This window comes from Prionailurus viverrinus, chromosome A2 (genome assembly GCF_022837055.1).
Source record: "Prionailurus viverrinus isolate Anna chromosome A2, UM_Priviv_1.0, whole genome shotgun sequence".
NCBI classification, from domain to species: Eukaryota; Metazoa; Chordata; class Mammalia; order Carnivora; family Felidae; genus Prionailurus; species Prionailurus viverrinus.
The window spans coordinates 50,011,971-50,035,569 of NC_062562.1; the positions used below are offsets into that span (position 1 = coordinate 50,011,971).

The 23,599-nt window shown below is 39.4% G+C and overlaps 1 protein-coding gene across 5 annotated transcripts in view; it reads right to left on the minus strand.

Annotated features, from left to right (window-relative positions):
* Positions 1–23,599, minus strand: part of RAD18 (RAD18 E3 ubiquitin protein ligase) — a 117,608-nt gene that overhangs the window by 69,545 nt on the left and 24,464 nt on the right. For 4 of the 5 annotated variants that reach the window (XR_007150509.1, XM_047850912.1, XM_047850908.1 and 1 more), the window contains 4 exons: positions 8,367–8,704; positions 6,712–6,811; positions 5,524–5,574; positions 3,090–3,274 (listed from right to left, as the gene is read on the minus strand). Coding sequence is in view for 4 of the 5 variants with exons in the window: in XM_047850912.1 (XP_047706868.1) it covers positions 3,090–3,274; positions 5,524–5,574; positions 6,712–6,811; positions 8,367–8,704 (674 nt within the window). In the remaining variant the exon portion in view is untranslated. The remainder of the gene's footprint in view (positions 1–3,089; positions 3,275–5,523; positions 5,575–6,711; positions 6,812–8,366; positions 8,705–23,599) is intronic. The other variant, XM_047850911.1, reaches the window with a different exon arrangement.

Here is a 23,599-nt window from a genome sequence, read left to right on the forward strand (position 1 = left end):
CTCTGTCCCAAAAATAAATAAACGTTGAAAAAAAAAAAATTTAAAAAAAAGACTCAGTAAAGTTATCAATTCTCCTAAATTGATCAATGAATTTAACGTAATCCCAATTAAAATCCCAGAAGGCTCTTTTTGTAGACATTAACAAACTGAGTCTAACATTTACATGGGAATGCAAAGGACCTAGAATAGTCAAAGTAATTTTGAAAAAGAACAAATTTGAAGGACTTTCTCCACCTGACTTCAATACTTGCTACCAAGTTACAGTAATCAAGGGGGTATGGTGCTGGCAAAAAAAAAAAAAAAAAAAAAAAAATCCGGCATAAAGACCAATAGAACAGAAAAGATTCTAGGTATATTCACACACATATATGGTCCATGGATTTTTGACAAAGGGGGAAATGTAGATGGGGAAAGGATAGCCTTTTTAACAAATGGGACTGTTAAAACTAGATACATAGCCATATTTTTTTAAGTGAGCTGTAACCTTTACCTCACATCAACAGAAAAAGTAACTGGAAATGCATCATAGACTAAAGCTAAAATTATAAAACTTCTAGAAGAAAACATAGGAGAAATTCTTTGTGATCCTAGGATAGGCAAATATTTCTTCATAGAATACCACAAGCATGAACCATAAAAGAAAAAAAAAGTGGTAACTGGACTTTATCAAAATGAAAAACTTCTGCTCTTCAAAAGACATTAAGAAAATGATAAGGCAAGTCAAAGCCTAGGATACAATATTCAAATACATGTATTTCACAAATGACTGGTATTCAGAATATAACAACTCTATTTTTTTTAAGTTTGTTTATTTTGATAGAGAGTGCACACACATGCAGGGAAGGGCAGAGAAAGAATCCCAAGCAGGCTCCATGCTGTCAGTGCAGAGCCTGATGCGAGGCTCGGTCTCACAAACTGTGAGATGATGACCTGAGCTGAAATCAAGAGTTGGAGGCTTAACCGACTGAGCCACCCAAGCACCCCGAGAATATATAAAACAACTCTTATAAGCAATAAAAAAATGTTAGTGGACAAAATATTTCAACAGACCCTTTACCAACACACACACACACACACACACACACACACACACACACAAGTAGCAAATAAATATATGAAAAGATGCTGAACATCATTAGCCTCAGGAAAATACAAATTAAAACCATCAAGAGATAGGGGAAGGGATGGTGGTGCTGCATTGATTGGCTATCTGTATGGAAAAACAAGAGAATCTTGCCCCTACCTCACAACATACGCTAAAATCGATTCCAGATAAATTGCAGATCAAAATGTAAAAGCAAAACCAATAAAGCTTTTAGAACAAAACAAGATCCTCATGACCTTGCAATAGGCAAGGACATAAAGCACTAACTAAAGGAAAAATGCAAAAGATTAGTACAATTAAGAACTTCTACTTCTTGAATGAAGTCATTAAGAGAACGAAAAGGCAAACTGAAGAGTTTAAATATACATATATATCCAGCAATATCCATATACAGAAAACTTCACGTACTCCCACAAATAAATAAGGGGAAGAAGAAGATACACAGCATAAAAAAATTGGTCATAATGCTTAGATGGATGTTTCACCAAAGAAGATATCCAGATGATCAACAAACATATAAAAATGTGCCCAACACTGTAAATCATTGGGGAAATGCAGATTAAAACCATAATGAGATACTACCAATGACCCACTAAAATGGCCAAAAAAGAAAACTGACAATACTGATGTTGTCAAGGATGTGAAAAAACTGGAACTCTCAGACCCTCCTAATGAAAGTGTGCACTGGTAGGAACAAAAACAAGAAGAAGAAGAAAAAAAAAGAAATTAAATAAGGAAAAAAAAAAAATGTACCCTGGCACTGAGTTTTTGGCTACATTATCCATGAAAGCTAAGCAGCTGCACAAATATATCATTAATTTCACTCCTAGATATATACATATCCAACAAGTTAGTGTGCCTATGTGCACTAAGACACGTAAAAGAGACAGCAACATTATTCTTAAGAGCCAAAGAGTAGACAAATCCAAATGTCCATCAACCACTGAATGGATAAACAGTGTGATATACAATGGAATACTCTATAGCAACAAAAATGAAAAGATCACAACTGTACACAAAAACATAGATGAATCTTCTAAATATAATTCTGCACAAATAAAGCCACACTGCAAAGAATACATAAGCTATTTATTATTCCATTTACATAAAGACAAAATATAGGAAAAACAAGCAAAACGAATAATCTCTGGTGTTAGAAGTCAAGGTGCTGGTCATTTGTGCAAATGAAGGCAGGAGTGATTGGAGGTGGGAGCACAGGGGCTTTGGGGATGCTGGTTCTTATCTGAAAAGTAGTTACAAAGGTATTTTCCCTTTGTGAAATTTACTCTGTGATAATTCACTAAACAATACCATTTGTATACTTTTCTGTTTGCATACTGTACTTCAGGTTTTAAAAAATTAGGCAATTCTATATATGCTAATAATTCAAAGAACTCCAAAACATGTGTGTGATTAAATGAAAAGGACAAACCATTAAATAGTGTGTATATAGTACTAACATTTTTACAAAACAATAGTCAACGACATGTTTGTGTATAATTTATAATCATAATGGTAACATTTGTTGAATGCTAACTACTTGCTATGATACAATGCCATGCACTTTTCATTTATTTCCTTTAAAAACACTATATAGCACACAGTATCATAATCCTTATCTTACGGATGAGAAAACTGAGATAGTAAGTAGCTTGCCCATAGTCCCCCAGTCGTAAAGCTACAAAACTGGGATTATAACCCAGCTCTCTAGACCAAGTCTTCATCCTGCACTATCTCTGGAAAGATATACATAAGAAACGGGCAGCAGGGGTTGCCTCTGAGATGGGAATAGGGACTAAGAGGCTGAGAGAAAGGCTGGCTTATCAGAGCGTATTCTAGATACCTTTTGAAGGAATACATTTGCATGTCTCATCTACTATCAAAATTATACTTATTAATGTTTCTTTTCTACGGTTTATAATCCCTGAGCTACACAAACCGCTTTATCCAGAGAAAAGAAGAACTCATTGCTTTACCAGCTTACCTGATTTAGGGTGCAAAGCATCACACTGGGCATTGTACATGTGTACAAATTCTTGGTGCCTTTTAATGAGCTGTTGTTTACTTCCTTGAATAGATAATCCATGCTGTTTTAGCTTTTTCTTTAAGTCGCGATCTGAGAGCAAGTTATACACAGTTTTGGGCAGAGGCTTCCTTTTGTGAACAGAACTGAAAAGAGGGAAAAAATGAAATCACTAAGGGTTACTCTGAATTATCAAAATCTCTTCACATAAAACAGTAATTTGCCTTGACAGAGTACCAGTGTGACTGAGAGAGCAGTGGAACCATTAAGATAAAAGTGAGAAAGAGAAGAAGGATCCAATTTGCAAATAAAGGTGATAGTGTTGGATATGATGTATCTGAGGTGCTGACAGCACATTCAGATACCAGGGTCCACATGGCAGCCAAACTTAGAGGAACGTAGGTCTCATAAGGAGGTCAGGCCTAAGGATGCAGACCTGGGACGCCCATGGAAGGCCTATGCACTAATTGCTGTAAGAACTTCACTTAGAATCACACTTACATAGACTTACTCAATTCTCCAATGCTTTAAAACATGCTTGCCCTAAAATGCATCCATGGTTTCCAGGCAAAAACTATAAAAAACAGTTGCCTCAGATGATCAGAGTATAAACACTATTGAGATTTAAACGACAGATTTCAGAATATAACTTCTTGAGAAAAAATTCTAATCCACAATCAAAACTACCCCACCCCCTTAGCTTTACCCAATTCATTACTGCCAATGAAAAAAGAAGTCAGAAAGCCGACAGGTAGATAGTATTCTTATGACAGCATCTTCAAAGAACACGATTGAAAACAACAGCAAAAAATACTGAGGGTTCTGTTATCTTTAACTTCAATTAATTACAGTAACAAATATATAAGGCATTACAAGTGTATTAGCAAAACCACCACCTGGCTCTTCATTCTACTTATATAATTAATACAGTGACAAGCACTAAGCTGCAATGTAATATAACAAAGCCCTATCAAATGACTTTCTTCTGCTCCATCCAAAAAAGGAGTTAATAAACATTATTTCTTAAGATGGAATAGAAATCAAGCTAAGGGTATCAATGACTTGAGACAATTTTATAAAAGGGACCCTTAGTGAGTTTTAATCTATTTAATACAATTATAATCTGACTCTGAGTACACTGCTTGGCTCAACACCATGGCAATTAGGTACTTAATAAATATGCATTCAAAGTAGTCATTACAATTCCCATAATTTCCAAATGAAAATGCCAAAGTCTCCGGTAGAAACTAATAAGCCCTTGAAAGTAAAAGGTTTATCCAAAAAACAAGATTTCACAAAGGACTTACATATAACTAGTTTGCCTTCAAGGCCATGCTACCCAAACTGTAGCGAATCTTGGAACTACCAGGAGAGCTTATTAAATTGCAGATTCTTGGTCACATCTCCATACCACCCACTTCTGAAGTGGAGACCTAAAGTCTATTTTAATAAGCTTCCACAGGGTAAATCTGATGCAAATGGCCTAAAGACTATACTGAGAGAAATGGCACAGTTGAATAAATGGAGACTGAAAACAATCAAACATTTTTCTATAAACCTACAGCACCACTCCCTAGCTAAATTGTTTCTTTTATGCTCTATCAATAAAGTCTAAAAGCCAGAGATCACTATTTAACTGCAGAAAGACTTGCAGACTCTCAACAGATTACAGTTTTCTGAAAATTACCCAGGGGGCTCTACAGGATAAGATCATGGCTAAATAAAAATCACAGTAGTTAGCGAGACCTAAAACATTTTGTAGGAGTTTGTACATGCACATTATGAGGGACAGTTCATTAAGTCTGCATCTAAAACATTTTGGCTTAGCAAGACTAGGTTATTAAACTTATGCCTGTGAAATTCGAATGGAAAACTGTGCTGTTCATAGGCATTTACAATGAAATGCAACAGCAGGAATCAACAACTTCTATCAAGAAATTTTTAAATATGCAGACTGACAGATGATGCCCAAAACATGAAGATAACACTGACCCTTCTTTCATCATTTAGTGAAAGTAATGCATTTAAGGGTCCTCAGAATCTGAAGGCATCAAAAGGAAGAGTATTCTTTGAATCAATTCTGATACAATTCTACATGGAACGGGTGGAGGGTTGTCACCCCTATCGAGAAAACGGCCCCTCAGGGTGTTGTGGATAAAATATTTCAAATGTCACAGTCTCTCTTATGTGACCAGACCCCAGGATCAGGATGTAACTAAAGAGAAACAGAGCTCAATGCTTCCCTAAGTGTACCTTCACAAACACTAGTTTTGCAAGATATGAGTTATGAGGACAAAAAGGTTTTGCAGTCAAATAAATGTAGTAATTGCTGGATTACACAAATTCCAACAACTACCTTCGATACAGAACTTCTCAGAGCCTTCAATACACTCACCAATGCAGTGAATCCTTCCTTAAGAGAGATACAATATGCAGTGCTTCCAAACTGCAAGACAGAGCAAATGGCAGGACAACATACAATATGCAACAAGGTGTGGGACCACTGTTGGAACTTGAACTTAATTACATATGGATGAGCAGGTCTTAGATAAATTGACGTAACTAAATGTATTAGAAGAAATATGGCAGATGCATCTAGAAAAAGAGCAGTCCAGGGGCGCCTGGGTGGCGCAGTCGGTTAAGCGTCCGACTTCAGCCAGGTCATGATCTCGCGGTCCGTGAGTTCGAGCCCCGCGTCAGGCTCTGGGCTGATGGCTCAGAGCCTGGAGCCTGTTTCCGATTCTGTGTCTCCCTCTCTCTCTGCCCCTCCCCCATTCATGCTCTGTCTCTCTCTGTCCCAAAAATAAATAAACGTTGAAAAAAAAAATTTAAAAAAAAAAAAAAAGAAAAAGAGCAGTCCAAACAAAAGGACCGATGCTGATTCCTCACTATTCAAGGAGAAAATGCTCAGCTTCTATACTCAAAACTTATTCCTCAGGAAGAAACATTTCTTTTCTTTCTTTCTTTCTTTTTTCCAAACAGGCTCCATGCCCAACATGGGGCCTGAGCTCACAACCCTGAGATTGAGAGTCACATGGTCTACCAATTGAACCAGCCAAGTGCCCCAAGAAGAAACATTTCTAAGGAGAATGAAGGTCACCAGATTCTTTTTTTTTTAATTATTAACTTGTTTTATTTTTTTATCTTTTTAAATTTACATCCAAATTAGTTAGCATATAGTCCAACAATGATTTCAGGAGTAGACTCCTTAGTGCCCCTTACCCATTTAGCTGATCCCCCCTCCCACAACCCCTCCTGTAACCCTCAGTTTGCTCTCCATATTTATGAGTCTCTTCTGTTTTGTTCCCCTTCCCAAATTATTTTTGTTGCCCTTCCCTTGCCCTTCATCTGTTTTGTCTCTTAAAGTCCTCATATGAGTGAAGTCATATGATTTCTGTCTTTCTCTGACTAATTTCACTTAGCATAATACCCTCCAGTTCCATCAAGGTCACCAGATTCTTATGGCTTATGGGAAATAACCCTCAGAGCAAAGGAGACAGAATGGAAGAGCTGGTGGAATAGTTCACAAAGCACAAGAAGTACCTTGCTAAAGTAGGTCAATGGTTATACTTAACTTCCTTACCTTCTGAGGCTTTCCTTCTTCTCCTCACGTGTTAAACAGCTGTCTAAGTGCTTATTAATGTGATTTTCTGGAATATTAACCCCACAAACAGGACAATCCACTGTATTTTTTAAAAAGAGAAAGAAAGATTTTATTATTTATGGAAAGGGCAAAAATAACATATAACCTGACATCTTTCAGCAATTAATATAAAAAAATAGAATTCCAGGGGCGCCTGGGTGGCGCAGTCGGTTAAGCGTCCGACTTCAGCCAGGTCACGATCTCGCGGTCTGTGAGTTCGAGCCCCGCGTCGGGCTCTGGGCTGATGGCTCAGAGCCTGGAGCCTGTTTCCAATTCTGTGTCTCCCTCTCTCTCTGCCCCTCCCCTGTTCATGCTCTGTCTCTCTCTGTCCCAAAAATAAATAAACGTTGAAAAAAATTAAAAAAAAAAAAATAGAATTCCAACCTTAACATGCACTTAGAAAAGCAAAAGAGAAAAAGAAGGGCCCCTCAGGGCAATAGAGGTAGGACAGACTTTTAACTATTAGCTAAAAACACTACAACAAGAACAGTCAATTGATACAATGATCAAAGATTTGTCAGGAAATGCACTTAAAATTCACCTATCCTTACAAAATTTAAACTCTTGAGTACTAATATGCTAATTTCAACCTAAGTTTAATAACCACTCATTGCCCTGCACTGTATGTGATGTGGGCATACTAAAGATGTGTTAAGACCTAATTTCTGCCTAAAAGGTGCTCTGAACTTCACAGGCAAGAAAAGACATGGAAATAATAGGTTAAACAAACCGAGCCATTCATCATCAAAAAAGCAAACTGTACACAAAATAGTCCAGAAGGCAAGTGCTCTGCCACTTTGGTGATGGGAGAGGCCAGTATTATCTGACACAACAGAAGAACGGTTAGGATCTGCATAAAGTCTAGAAAGGTAAAACAAGGGTCAGCAAACATTTTTAGTGAAGGACCAGGTAGTAGAGATTGTAGGCTCTGTAGGCCAGATGGTCTCTGTTACAACTACTAAACTCTTTCATGAGCATGAAAGCTTCATAAACAGAAGGGGGGTGGATATTTTCCAGTGAACCTTTATTTACAAAAATTGGTGTCAAGCCAAATTTGGCCTGCAGCTTGTAGTTTTTCCAATCTCTGGGTATATTCAAGAAATAATGGGGAGATCAGCTGGGCTAGTATAGAAGGATTTTTGAGAGGGAAAAATAAGAAATAAGATCAGACAGCTAGATGAGGGGTCAAATTGTCTGTGGCTATAAACGCCAGTCGTAACAGCTTGGAAGTGTTCAAGCAGTGGTATAATAAGACAAAAGGAGCTCTTTAAGATTAAAATGGAATTGATATGAAAGATGAGGGGGGAAATTAAAAGCTGAAAAATAGACACCAACTGCCATAGTTAAAATATGAGCTAATTAAAACTGCTTCATTTTTCCAGCAATCAGCCTCAATTCCCATTCTATGAGAGAGAAAGAGTACAAAAATATCTTGCAGCACTGCCTACATCAATTTCTGAGAATGTTAAAATGTGAAATCTGGTTTGCCCTTTCCCATTCCTTCCCCCCTCAAGATGCTGATTTATTCTTATGTCATGTGGGATGAAAAGATTTCCATTAAGTAAGAAAACACATATATGAAAATAATTTCCTACCTTTGGCAGCCTGTTTCAAAGTTGACGTAGAGGGTGTCTCAGGAACATTAGCCACTAAGGAACGTGGAGCTGTCTTTTCTACAGAAGGTGCCTCTTTGGTCTTTGAAGAAGTGCTCACCTCTTTTTGAGGGATGACTTTGCTTTCATTCTCTTTTATCGACAACTCTGATGTAGAACCACCAGTTTCTCTAATCAAGAAATTCTCCATTAATTTGCTTCCTTGCTTTAAAGAATGTCTGAAGGCCACCGGAGTGTGTACTTTGGCAGCAAGGTTCTTTGAAGAGGAGGAAGCAGGAGATATGGGTGGTGACTCTAAGGCAAACTGCAGCAACTGATTCCTTGAAGCACCAAAAACACAATAGGTAACTAAGACGTCAAGTTATACTTAGTAAGTTAACTGACATAACCCGTTTTCCCAATTAACACTTGCTTCCGTGAAATACAGAACTTATTCCATAATGACAACCAAACCAGCATTTCTTCAAAGCAATAAACCTGATTTAAAAAGCAGTTAATCTTTGGGGCACTTGGGGGGTTCAGGGTGTTAGACATCTGACTCTTGGTTTTGACTCAGGTCCTAATCTCACAGTCTGTGGGATTGAGCTCCGCATCAGGCTCGGGGATGGCAGCACGGAGCCTGCTTGGGATTTTCTCTCTCCCTCCCTCTCCGCCCCTCCCCCACTCATGCACACGCACACATACATACATACATAAATAAATATTTTAATGCAGTTAATCTTTTATAAAGGAAAAGAGATACTTCAGAATCTAGCCTTGGAGAATACCTGGTATAAGACTTACTCTCTAACCATACATAACTTTAGAATCTGGACAAAACATATAAAACAACTGTTTATAGCATGAACTATAGTCAACACAAGCCTGCAGTCAATGAAAGAGAAGAAAAACATGAGGTGATCCACCACTGCCCCCAAGAACTTCCCTGGAAGCATCTTCTGGGAGTGGAAACAGAGATCAGAGTTCTGGGCAAAGATGGCTAGAATTGGAGGGACAGGGTGGTGGACAGTGGGTAGCCACAGAAAGAGAACACCAAAAATCTGCATAGAAATTCTCATCCATTCCTGATCATCTCCATGGCTGCAAAAGCATAAGACAAAGAGCACAAGGCGACCTAGTAGGAAGCAGATGCTGGGAAACTGAGATTCCCAAAGCTGCTGACAAGTTGTTGGAATTTGAGCCCCAATTGCAGAGATCTTATAAAGATCCTAGACATTCAGTTGAAACCCCACAAAGGCCACACCTTAGGAAAAATAAATAAAACTGAAGTAGGCCAAATCCAACAAAGAACTAAACAAGGCCCCGGCAGAATAAAAGTGAAGAACTGGAACCAGAACAGAACCCAACATCTTTCAAAGGAGGATAATTCGCAGCCTCTATAACATTTCATCAACAATGTTCAAAACACACATAATCAAAAGATAAAATAGTCAATGGAAGCAGATCCAGAAGTGGTCCAAAGAGTAGCATTATAAAGACTTCAAGATAACTACAATGAATATATTGAAGAAAAACGATGAAAAAACACACAAATGAGTAAAAAGATAGTGTAGTGTTAGAGGGAATTAAAATTCATCCCCAAAAGGATAAAACAAAGAAAATAAAACCTGGGCATATATTAATCAAACTGTTAAAAAATAAGAAAGAGAAAATCTTGTAAACAATCAGAAAAAAAATAAGACATGTTCCCTCTAAAGCACAGTTTCCTAACCTTGGCACTTAGGACACTGTCAATCAAATCATTTTTTGTTGTGAAGAACTGTTCTGTGCATTGTAGCAATGTCAGCAGCATATACCCCACCCCAGATTGAGACAACCAAAACATATCCAGACATTACCAAATGTCCCCCTGGAAGAGAGGGTGAAGTGAAGGTAAAATCACTCCCCATTGAGAACCACTGCTCCAATAAATAATAAAAACAGCACTGACTTCACAATGAAAGCCAAAAGATAATATTATGACATCATGACATCTTTAAAGTACAGAAAGAAAGCAAAACTACCAAGAATTCCATTTCCATTAAAAATAGTGTTCCGGGGGAGAGGGCGGGGTGGCGCCTGGGTGGCTCAGTGGGTTGGGCGTCCAATTTCGGCTCAGGTCATGATCTCACAGTCGGTGGGTTCAAGTCCCGTGTCGGGCTCTGTGCTAACAGCTCAGAGCCTGAAGCCTGCTTCAGATTCTGTGTCTCCTCCTCTCTCTGCCCCTCCCATGCTCATGCTCTGTCCCACAATAATAAAATAAAGGTAAAAAAAAAATTTTTTTTTAAGTGTTCTAGGGGTCCCCGAGTGGCTTAGTTGGTTAAACATCCAACTCCTGATTTCGGCTCAGGTCACGATCTCATGGTTCATGAGCTCGAGCCCCACATCGGGCTTTGCACCATCAGCACAGCTTGGGATTCTCTCTTTCCCTCTTTCTCTGCCCCTTCCTTGCTCACTCTCTCTTTCTCTCTCAAAATAAAGAAATAAACATTTTTTAAAGGAAAATTGTGTTCTGAAGTAAAAGCAAAATACATTCTCAAGCTAAGAAAAGCTAAGAGAATTCCTCACTGGCAGACAAGGAGGTAGTACAGAAATGTTCTTCAGCTTAAGGAAAATGATTCTAGAGGGAGGTACAAAAATGTCAGTAAGAATCAGCAGCTCCAGGGGCATCTGGGTGGCTCAGTCGGTTAGGTGTCTGACTTCGGATCAGGTCATGATCTCGCGGTCCGTGAGTGCGAGCCCCGCGTCGGGCTCTGTGCTGACAGCTCAGAGCCTGGAGCCTGCTTCAGATCTGTGTCTCCCTCTCTCTCTCTCTGCCCCTCCCCTGCTCACACTCTGCCTCTTCTCTCAAAAATAAATAAATGTTAAAAAAAAAATTAAAAAAAAAAACAATCAGCAGCTCCACAAAAGGTAAATATGTGGGTCAAAACAAAACTGTTTTCAACAACACTAACAATGTCTTGTGGGATTTACAGCAAACATGGAAGTAAAATACATACAAAAACATAGTTTTAAAAAAGAGAAATAATATAAAAATACTGTAAAGTTCTTGCACTGTTCAGGACATGATAAAAATACTAATTTATGGTACACTATTATTAGGACATATTTTGTCATTTCTTCAGTAAGGACTTAAAAGAGTGACACTAAGAGATATAATGTAAAAACTAACAAAGGAAACAATAAAAATACTTTTAATATCATAAAGAATGGGCAGAAATAAATAATTTTTTTTACAAAGAAACAAATGGAGAAAGAAAACAAAGGTAACATGCTAAATTGTAATCACATTAAACGTAATGGGTAAATACTCTGAAAGACAAAGATGGTCAGACTAGATTAAAAATAAGATACAGCTATACACTGTTTGAAAAAATACTTTAAATATAAAGACCCAGGAAGGTTGCAAATAAAAGGATAGGAAGAGAAGTACCAGGAAAATATTAATGAAAAGAAAGCTGATATGGTAACATTAACAACAGACAACATTAAGGCAAAAAGTATCATGAGAGATAAAGAGGGACATCTCATTTTGACAAAATGGTCAATTTAATTCAAAGCATAAATATCATAAATTATAGGGGCTCCCGAATGGCTTAACCAGTTAAGCAGCCGACTCTTGGTTTCAACTCAGGTCAGGATCTCGAGGGTCATGAGTTCGAGCCATGTGTCAGGTTCTGTGCTGACAACATGGAACCTGTTTTGGGCTCTCTGTCCCCTTCTCTCTCTGCCACTTCCCCACTAGTGTGCATGCTCTCTCACTCTCTCTCTCAAAAATAAAAAATCATAAATTATATTCACTTAGTAGTATAGCTTCAAAATGTATAAAGCAAAAACTGGACAAACTAAAAGGAGAAACAGTCCATTCACAATAATGGTTGGTTTAAATAACAGTGTGTATAAATCTAAACATACCTTTCTAACTAACAAAATGGACAAAAATCAGTAAGAATACAGAAGATGTGAACCAATCCAATTAATCAAAGTGATGTAATTAACAAATAAAAAATATTACAAATTTTTTTGTAATGACAAATAATGAGCCCTCTTACAAAGAAAACCCCAAGCCCAGACAGTTTTGCTGGTGAATTCTACCAAATATTTATAGAAGAAATAGTATCAATGGTACACAAAGTTATCCAGAAAATAAAAAAAGAATGTTTCCCAATTCATATTAAAGCCAGCATAACCTTGATAACAAAATCTGACGTTTTCGACAATAGCAAGATGGCGGCTTAGGAGGACGCTGGGCTCACCGCATGTCCTGCTGATCACTTAGATTCCATCTACACCTGCCTAAATAACCCAGAAAACCGCCAGAGGATTAGCAGAACGGAGTCGCTGGAGCCAAACGCAGACGAGAGGCCCACGGAAGAGGGTAGGAAGGGCGGCGAGGCGGTGAGCGCTCCACGGACTGGCGGGAGGGAGCCGGGGCGGAGGGGCGGCTCGCTGGCCAAGCAGAGCCCCCGAGTCTGGCTTGCAAAAGCGGAGGGGCCTGACGGACTGTGTTCCCACAACAAGCGCGACTTAGCGTCTGGGAGGTCATAAGTTAACAGCTCTGCTCAGAAAGCGGGAAGGCTGGAGGACAAAGGGAGGGAGAGCTGCTGAGCCCCCTGACAACAGAGCTCAGTTTGGTTGGGAACAAAGGCGCTCGCCAGCGCCATCACCCCCGCCCATGCCCCAGCCGAAATCCCAAAGGGAACCAGTTCCTGCCAGGGAACTTGCTCGCTCCACGCAAACACCCAACTCTGCGCTTCTGCGGAGCCAAACCTCCGGCAGCGGATCTGACTCCCTCCCGCTGCCACAGGGCCCCTCCTGAAGTGGATCACCTAAGGAGAAGCGATCTAAGCCTGCCCCTCCTGCCCCCGTGCACCTTGCCTACCCACACCAGCTAATACGCCAGATCCCCAGCATCACAAGCCTGGCAGGGTGCAAGTAGCCCAGACGAGCCACACCACCCCACAGTGAATCCCGCCCCTAGGAGAGGGGAAGAGAAGGCACACACCAGTCTGACTGTGGCCCCAGCGGTGGGCTGGGGGCAGACATCAGGTCCGATTGCGGCCCCGCCCACCAACTCCAGTTATACACCACAGCACAGGGGAAGTGCCCTGCAGGTCCTCACCACGCCAGGGACTATCCAAAATGACCAAGTGGAAGAATTCCCCTCAGAAGAATCTCCAGGAAATAACAACAGCTAATGAGCTGATCAAAAAGGACTTAAATAATATAACAGAAAGTGAATTTAGAATAATAGTCATAAAATTAATCGCTGGGCTTGAAAACAGTATACAGGACAGCAGAGAATCTCTTGCTACAGAGATCAAGGGACTCAGGAACAGTCACGAGGAGCTGAAAAATGCTTTAAACGAAATGCATAACAAAATGGAAACCACCACAGCTCGGCTTGAAGAGGCAGAGGAGAGAATAGGTGAACTAGAAGATAAAGTTATGGAAAAAGAGGAAGCTGAGAAAAAGAGAGATAAAAAAATCCAGGAGTATGAGGGGAAAATTAGAGAACTAAGTGATACACTAAAAAGAAATAATATACGCATAATTGGTATCCCAGAGGAGGAAGAGAGAGGGAAAGGTGCTGAAGGGGTACTTGAAGAAATCATAGCTGAGAACTTCCCTGAACTGGGGAAGAAAAAAGGCATTGAAATCCAAGAGGCACAGAGAACTCCCTTCAGACGTAACTTGAATCGATCTTCTGCACGACATATCATAGTGAAACTGGCAAAATACAAGGATAAAGAGAAAATTCTGAAAGCAGCAAGGGGTAAACGTGCCCTCACATATAAAGGGAGACCTATAAGACTCGTGACTGATCTCTCTTTTGAAACTTGGCAGGCCAGAAAGAATTGGCACGAGATTTTCAGGGTGCTAGACAGAAAAAATATGCAGCAGAGAATCCTTTATCCAGCAAGTCTGTCATTTAGAATAGAAGGAGAGATAAAGGTCTTCCCAAACAAACAAAAACTGAAGGAATTTGTCACCACTAAACCAGCCCTACAAGAGATCCTAAGGGGGACCCTGTGAGACAAAGTCCCAGAGACATCACTACAAGCATAAAACATACAGACATCACAATGACTCTAAACCCATATCTTTCTATAATAACACTGAATGTAAATGGATTAAATGCACCAACCAAAAGACATAGGTTATCAGAATGGATAAAAAAACAAGACCCATCTATTTGCTGTCTACAAGAGACTCATTTTAGACCTGAGGACACCTTTAGATTGAGAGTGAGGGGATGGAGAACTATTTATCATGCGACTGGAAGCCAAAAGAAAGCTGGAGTAGCCATACTTATATCAGACAAACTAGACTTTAAATTAAAGGCTGTAACAAGAGATGAAGAAGGACATTATATAATAGTTACAGGGTCTATCCAACAGGAAGAGCTAACAATTATAAATGTCTATGCGCTGAATACCAGAGCCCCCAAATATATAAAACAATTACTCATAAACATAAGCAACCTTATTGATAAGAATGTGGTAATTGCAGGGGACTTTAACACCCCACTTACAGAAATGGATAGATCATCTAGACACACGGTCAATAAAGAAACAAGGGACCTGAATAAGACATTGGATCAGATAGACTTGACAGATATATTTAGAACTCTGCATCCCAAAGCAACAGAATATACTTTCTTCTCGAGTGCACATGGAACATTCTCCAAGATAGATCATATACTGGGTCACAAAACAGCCCTTCATAAGTTTACAAGAACTGAAATTATACCATGCTTACTTTCAGACCACAATGCTATGAAGCTTGAAATCAACCACAGAAAAAAGTCTGGAAAACCTCCAAAAGCATGGAGGTTAAAGAACACCCTACTAACGAATGAGTGGGTCAACCAGGCAATTAGAGAAGAAATTAAAAAATATATGGAAACAAACGAAAATGAAAATACAACAATCCAAACGCTTTGGGACGCAGCAAAGGCAGTCCTGAGAGGAAAATACATTGCAATCCAGGCCTATCTCAAGAAACAAGAAAAATCCCAAATACAAAATCTAACAGCACACCTAAAGGAACTAGAAGCAGAACAGCAAAGGCAGCCTAAACCCAGCAGAAGAGGAGAAATAATAAAGATCAGAGCAGAAATAAACAATATAGAATCTAAAAAAACTGTAGAGCAGATCAACGAAACCAAGAGTTGGTTTTTTGAAAAAATAAACAAAATTGACAAACCTCTAGCCAGGCTTCTCAAAAAGAAAAGGGAGATGACCCAAATAGATAAAATCATGAATGAAAATGGAATTATTACAACCAATCCCTCAGAGATACAAACAATTATCAGGGAATACTATGAAAAATTATATGCCAACAAACTGGACAACCTGGAAGAAATGGACAAATTCCTGAACACCCACACTCTTCCAAAACTCAATCAGGAGGAAATAGAAAGCTTGAACAGACCCATAACCAGCGAAGAAATTGAATCGGTTATCAAAAATCTCCCAACAAATAAGAGTCCAGGACCAGATGGCTTCCCAGGGGAGTTCTACCAGACGTTTAAAGCAGAGATAATACCTATCCTTCTCAAGCTATTCCAAGAAATGGAAAGGGAAGGAAAACTTCCAGACTCATTCTATGAAGCCAGTATTACTTTGATTCCTAAACCAGACAGAGACCCAGTAAAAAAAGAGAACTACAGGCCAATATCCCTGATGAATATGGATGCAAAAATTCTCAATAAGATACTAGCAAATCGAATTCAACGGCATATAAAAAGAATTATTCACCATGATCAAGTGGGATTCATTCCTGGGATGCAGGCCTGGTTCAACATTCGCAAATCAATCAACGTGATACATCACATTAACAAAAAAAAAGAGAAGAACCATATGATCCTGTCAATCGATGCAGAAAAGGCCTTCGACAAAATCCAGCACCCTTTCTTAATAAAAACCCTTGAGAAAGTCGGGATAGAGGGAACATACTTAAAGATCATAAAAGCCATTTATGAAAAGCCCACAGCTAACATCATCCTCAACGGGGAAAAACTGAGAGCTTTTTCCCTGAGATCAGGAACACGACAAGGATGCCCACTCTCACCGCTGCTGTTTAACATAGTGCTGGAAGTTCTAGCATCAGCAATCAGACAACAAAAGGAAATCAAAGGCATCAAAATTGGCAAAGATGAAGTCAAGCTTTCGCTTTTTGCAGATGACATGATATTATACATGGAAAATCCGATAGACTCCACCAAAAGTCTGCTAGAACTGATACAGGAATTCAGCAAAGGTGCAGGATACAAAATCAATGTACAGAAATCAGTTGCATTCTTATCCACTAACAATGAAGCAACAGAAAGACAAATAAAGAAACTGATCCCATTCACAATTGCACCAAGAAGCATAAAATACCTAGGGAATAAATCTAACCAAAGATGTAAAGGATCTGTATGCTGAAAACTATAGAAAGCTTATGAAGGAAATTGAAGAAGATTTAAAGAAATGGAAAGACATTCCCTGCTCATGGATTGGAAAAATAAATATTGTCAAAATGTCAATACTACCCAAAGCTATCTACACATTCAATGCAATCCCAATCAAAATTGCACCAGCATTCTTCTCGAAGCTAGAACAAACAATCCTAAAATTCATATGGAACCACAAAAGGCCCCGAATAGCCAAAGGAATTTTGAAGAAGAAGACCAAAGCAGGAGGCATCACAATCCCAGACTTTAGCCTCTACTACAAAGCTGTCATCATCAAGACAGCATGGTATTGGCACAAAAACAGACACATAGACCAATGGAATAGAATAGAAGCCCCAGAACTAGACCCACAAACGTATGGCCAACTCATCTTTGACAAAGCAGGAAAGAACATCCAATGGAAAAAAGACAGCCTCTTTAACAAATGGTGCTGGGAGAACTGGACAGCAACATGCAGAAGGTTGAAACTAGACCACTTTCTCACACCATTCACAAAAATAAACTCAAAATGGATAAAGGACCTAAATGTGAGACAGGAAACCATCAAAACCTTAGAGGAGAAAGCAGGAAAAGACCTCTCTGACCTCAGCCGTAGCAATCTCTTACTTGACACATCCCCAAAGGCAAGGGAATTAAAAGCAAAAGTGAATTACTGGGACCTTATGAAGATAAAAAGCTTCTGCACAGCAAAGGAAACAACCAACAAAACTAAAAGGCAACCAACGGAATGGGAAAAGATATTTGCAAATGACATATCGGACAAAGGGCTAGTATCCAAAATCTATAAAGAGCTCACCAAACTCCACACCCGAAAAACAAATAATCCAGTGAAGAAATGGGCAGAAAACATGAATAGACACTTCTCTAAAGAAGACATCCGGATGGCCAACAGGCACATGAAAAGATGTTCAGCGTCGCTCCTTATCAGGGAAATACAAATCAAAACCACACTCAGGTACCACCTCACGCCAGTCAGAGTGGCCAAAATGAACAAATCAGGAGACTATAGATGCTGGAGAGGATGTGGAGAAACGGGAACCCTCTTGCACTGTTGGTGGGAATGCAAATTGGTGCAGCCGCTCTGGAAAGCAGTGTGAAGGTTCCTCAGAAAATTAAAAATAGACCTACCCTATAACCCAGCAATAGCACTGCTAGGAATTTACCCAAGGGATACAGGAGTACTGATGCATAGGGGCACTTGTACCCCAATGTTCATAGCAGCACTCTCAACAATAGCCAAATTATGGAAAGAGCCTAAATGTCCATCAACTGATGAATGGATCAAGAAATTGTGGTTTATATACACAATGGAATATTACGTGGCAATGAGAAAAAATGAAATATGGCCTTTTGTAGCAACGTGGATGGAACTTGAGAGTGTGATGCTAAGTGAAATAAGCCATACAGAGAAAGACAGATACCATATGGTTTCACTATTATGTGGATCCTGAGAAACTTAACAGGAACCCATGGGGGAGGGGAAGAAAAAAAAAAAAAAAGAGGTTAGAATGGGAGAGAGCCAAAGCATAAGAGACTGTTAAAAACTGAGAACAAACTGAGGGTTGATGGGGGGTGGGAGGGAGGAGAGGGTGGGTGATGGGTATTGAGGAGGGCACCTTTTGGGATGAGCACTGGGTGTTGTATGGAAACCAATTTGTCAATAAATTTCATAAAAAAAAATGTTTCAAAAAAAAATCTGACAAGCACATTGTAGGAAAATAAAATTATAATCCAATAATATCTCATAAATATAAACACAAAAATCATAAATGAAACATTAACAAATAAAATCTAGAGATAAATAAAAACATATAATGCATCATGACCAAATGAGACTTATTTCAGGAATACAAGGTTGGTTTGTTATTTGAAAAATTAATGTAATTCACCACATTAGCAAATTTAAGGAGAAAAATTATACAATCATTACAATAAATGTAGAAAAAGCATTTGATAAAATCCAATACCCATTCATAACAAAAACACTTAGAAAACTAGGAGCAGAAGGAAACTTTCTTAATCTGAAAAAAGATACTTTCAAAAAAACTATAGCTACTATTACAGCTTGAACATCTTCCCCTGAGAGTGAAAACCAGACAAGGATGTCTACTGCCACCATCTCTATTCAAATTATACTGGAGGCCATAGCTTTTGTGATAAGGCACACACACACACACACACACACACACACACACACAAAATGGGAAAGAAAACTTAATTTGCAAGTGACATGATTATGTTTATAAAAAATCCAAAGACTCTACAAGCAACTAGAGTAAGTGAATTTTTACAAGATCCCTGGACATAATATCTGTTAAACAAAAATTAATGTCCTGCCTATGTATTAGCAAATGGAAAATAAAATTTTTAAATAAATACCACTTGAAATATCATCAAAAATATTAAATACCTAGGAATAAATTTAACAAAAATGTGTAAAACTTATGTCTTGAAAACTACCAAATTTGCTGTGGAAAATTTTTTAAAAGCCTAAATAAAGAAATACCCTGGGTACATGCACTAGAAAACTCAACAAGGTTAACATGCCCATTTTCCCCATATTTATTTATAGATTCAATGCAATGCCAATCAAAATAAAAGCAACTTTTTTGGGGGTGGAAACAGTATATTCATTCTAATATTTACATGGAAATCAAACGCCCCAGAATGGCAGTAGTCTTTTTTTTTAATTTCAACAATCTTCACAGCATCTCCACCAGGAGTAGATTCCATCTCAAGAAACCACTTGCTTTGATCATCCATTTATGTTTTATCACGACATTACATCAATTCAGTCATCAGGCTCCACTTCTGATTCTAGTTCTCTTGCTGTTTCCACCACATCTGCAGTTACTTCCTCCACAGAAATCGTGAACCCCTCAAAGTCATCCATGAGGGTCGGGATCAGCTTCTCCCAAACTCCTGTTCCTGCTGGTATTTTTGACCTCTTCCAGTGAATCACAAATGTTGTTAATGGCATCTAAAATGGTGAATCCTTTCCAGGAGGTTTTCAACAGACTTTGCCCAGATCCATCAAAGCAATCACTATCTACAGCAGCTACAGCCTTACAAAAAGTATTTCTTAAATAAGAAGACTTGAAAGTTGAAATCACTCCTTGATCCACGGGCTGCAGAATAGATGCTGCATGAGCAGGCATGAAAACAACATTAATCTCGTACATCTCCATCACAGCCCTATAGGTAACCAGGTGCACTGCCAATGAGCAGTAACATTTTCAAAGAATCTTTTTTTCTTGAGCAACAGTTCCCAACGGTGGGCTTAAACTATTCAGTAAACCATGCTATAAACAGATGTGCTATCGTCCAGGCTTTGTGGTTCCATTTACAGAGCACAGGCAGAGTATATGTAGCATAATTCTTAAGGGCCCTGGGACAATCCACAGACAAAATGAACACTGGCTTCACCCTCAAGTCACTAGCGGCATTAGCTCCCAACAAGAGAGGCAGCCTGTCCTTTGAGGTTTTGAACCCAGGCACTGACTTCTCTCTAGTTATGAAAGTTCTAGATGGCGTCTTCTTCCAATAGAAAGCTGTTTCATCCACATTGAAAATCTATTGTTTAGCATAGTCGCCTTCATTAACGAGCTCCGCTAGAACTTCCGGATAACTCACTGCAGGTTCTACATCAGCACTTGCTGCTTTACCTTATACTCTTATGTAATGGAGACAGCTTCTTTCCTTAAACCTTGTGAACCAATCTCCACTAGCTTCAGACGTTTCTTCTGCGGCTTCCTCACCTCCCTCAGCCTTCACAGAAGTGAAGAGTTAGGGCCTTGCTCTCGATCAGGCTTTGGTTTAAGGGAATGTTGTGGCCAGTTTGATCATCTTCCCAGACCACTAAAACCTTCTCCATATCAGCAATAAGGTTGTTTGTTTCTTACTATTTGTGTGTTCACTGAAGCAGCACTTCAAGAACTTGGCCATTTGGCACAAGAGGGCTAGCTTCCAGCCTATCTCAGCTTTCAACATGCCTTCCTCACTAAGCTGAATCGTTTCTTATTTTTGATTTAAAATGAGACATGTGACTCTTCTTCTCCCTTGAACACTTAGACGTCCTGCAGGGTTATTAATTGGCCTAATTTAAATACTGTTGTGTCTCGGGGAATAGGGAGACCCGAGGAGAGGGAGAGAGGCAGAGAAATGGCCTGTGAGTGGAACAGTCAGTGCACGCGTATCATTTATCAATTAAATTCATGGTCGTATAAGGCTGCAGTTTGTGACACCCCAAAACAATTATCATAGTATCACCACAACAAATAAAATAATGATGAAAAAGTTCAAAATATTTTAAGAATCACCAAAATGTGACACAGAGACATGAAGTGAGCAAATGCTGTTGGAAAAATGGCACTGATAAGACCTGCTCAATGCAGGGTGGCCAAAAACCTTCAGTTTGTAAAAAATTAAACACCTGGGAAGTTCAGCAAAGCAAAGTGCAGTAAAACGAGGCATGACTGTACCTGCAGCAAGCAGTACAGCTCCACTACCGCCATGATAAAATTACGCCCCGTGCCAAAACTGAAACTCATTAACTTCTTCATGTGCCCGCTACTTAGGGGGTAGTTTCGGCAGTGGAAATATAACAGAGAACAAAATCGTCTCAGTCCTCATGAAGCTTACACTACAGTAAGGGAAGAGATACTAGAATGCACACAACATATATGAAAGTGCCATGGGAAAAAAACAAAGCCAGTGAAGCCGTGCATGAGGAGGCGAAGAGCTTGGCACTTACAGGATGGTCACAGAAAGCCTCACTGAGAAGGTGCCCTATGAAAACACAGAGCCCGAAGAAACTGAAGGACTAACCCATGTGGCTCTCTGGGGAAACAGTGTTTCCCCTAGAAATAACAGTAAGTACAAAGGCTCTAGGGTCAGAGTATGATTGACACATTGGAGAAATAGAAGGAAGGCCAGTGCGCCTGGAGCAGAATAAACAAGGGAAAGAGAAGTGGGACATGAAGTCGGCAAGAGACCCTGTTCTGTAGGGACCAGAGGATTGCCACTGACAGGACTCAGGCTGCTCTTCCAAATGAGATGGGACACCCCCTCCAGACGATATTAAGTACGACCTGACTTTTTTTATTTATTTATTTATTTTTGACAGAGACAGAGTGTGAGCACGAGCAGGGGAGGGGCAGAGCGAGAGGGAGACACAGAATCTGAAGCAGGCTCCAGGCTCTGAGGCATCAGCACAGAGTCTGACGCGGGGCTCGAACTCATGAACTGTGAGATCGTGACCTGGAATGAAGTCGGATGCTTAACCGACTGAGCCACCCAGACACCCCTGTGACTTTTTGTTTTAAAGTGACACTGGTTGCTGGCCTCAGAAGGACTATCAGAGGGCAAAAGCAGGAATAGGAGACCACTAGAAGTGATCAAAGTAATACAGGCTGACGCTGGCTTGCCAGGATAATGCTGGCACAGTGATGAAAAGCTGTCAGATTCAGGAAACATGTTAATAACAGGGCCAGGAGGATTAACTGATGGAATGACAGAGTTAAGTGTGAAAGAGAAGGGTCAAGGAGGACTCCAGGGTTTGGGGCCTGGGCAAATGAAAAGACAGAGCTGCCATTTAATGAGGGAAGAAAGACTGTGGGGGCAGGAGATTTGGAGTGGGGGATGGCGGGCAGCCCAGAGAGTTGAGAGTTGCTTTTAAGAGGTTCAAACAGAGATATGACGTAAGCAGAGGGATATGGTAGCCTGAAGTTTTGGGGTGATATCTACTTGAAGATGTAAATTTGGAAGCCATGAATGGACACATGGGATTTAAAACCACTAGACTGCTACAATTCACACAGCTTAATAGGGGCCATGTGAAAATATTAATTCTAAAAAGGATACTTAAACTGAATTGGTAATTTTCTCTTTCATTTCCACCATTCCTATAAATTTAATTTAAAGTCAGTTGGTATTATAATACCTAACAGCACTTACCATAGATACTCAGATTTTTTGGGGTGAAGTATGGACTTTCAGAATAATTGTGACTCCATCAAGTACAGGACAATCTTGCCCATTTGTTAACTATACAAGAACTCTACCTCTTCAGAATGTGGCCAAGAATCAAGAAGCAAAACAGGTCTCTGGGTAGACACCAAAGAGAAACTCAGGGCAGTCCTGAAACCCATGTGATCAAGTCCATGGACTTCATCATCTAGCAAAAGTCCCCACAAATGCTGTTCTGATCTAAAACATGTAACAGCAGTCTAGGACCGTTTGGTGAAACAGGCAGAGGCCCACCAAAGAACAAATTCTTATTAGCATCTTAGGGCATCAATATATAATATAAGGGAAGATGATACAAACATGTGTAAAATATATATGATAATAATGACAGAAATCTTTTTTTAGGTTCCTTTGCTCCAGGTATTATGCTGGGTATCTTCTAGTAGAACTCTTCATTTCCAACCCTTACAACAATCCCTAAAAGTGTCAATAATATTATTACCACTTTTCAGATGTGGAACAGAGGCCAAAGAAGTTTAATATTTTGATCACAGATCACAGCTAGAGAACCCAGTTCTGCCTAAATCCAAAGTCAGTATGCTTTAAACTATACTGTAAGAAAAAAATCAAAATTATATTCTACACACTCTCCTAAGATGCTAAGGAATGATCTATTACAATTATCATCTAAAATGTCTGAATTCTTAAACATGGAGTAAGTACCTGGAGAAAAAGTACCTTGATGGGGATAGGATAAACCAAAGTAGTAAATGATGCTTTACACTCTCAGTTTGTAAAAATGATACAG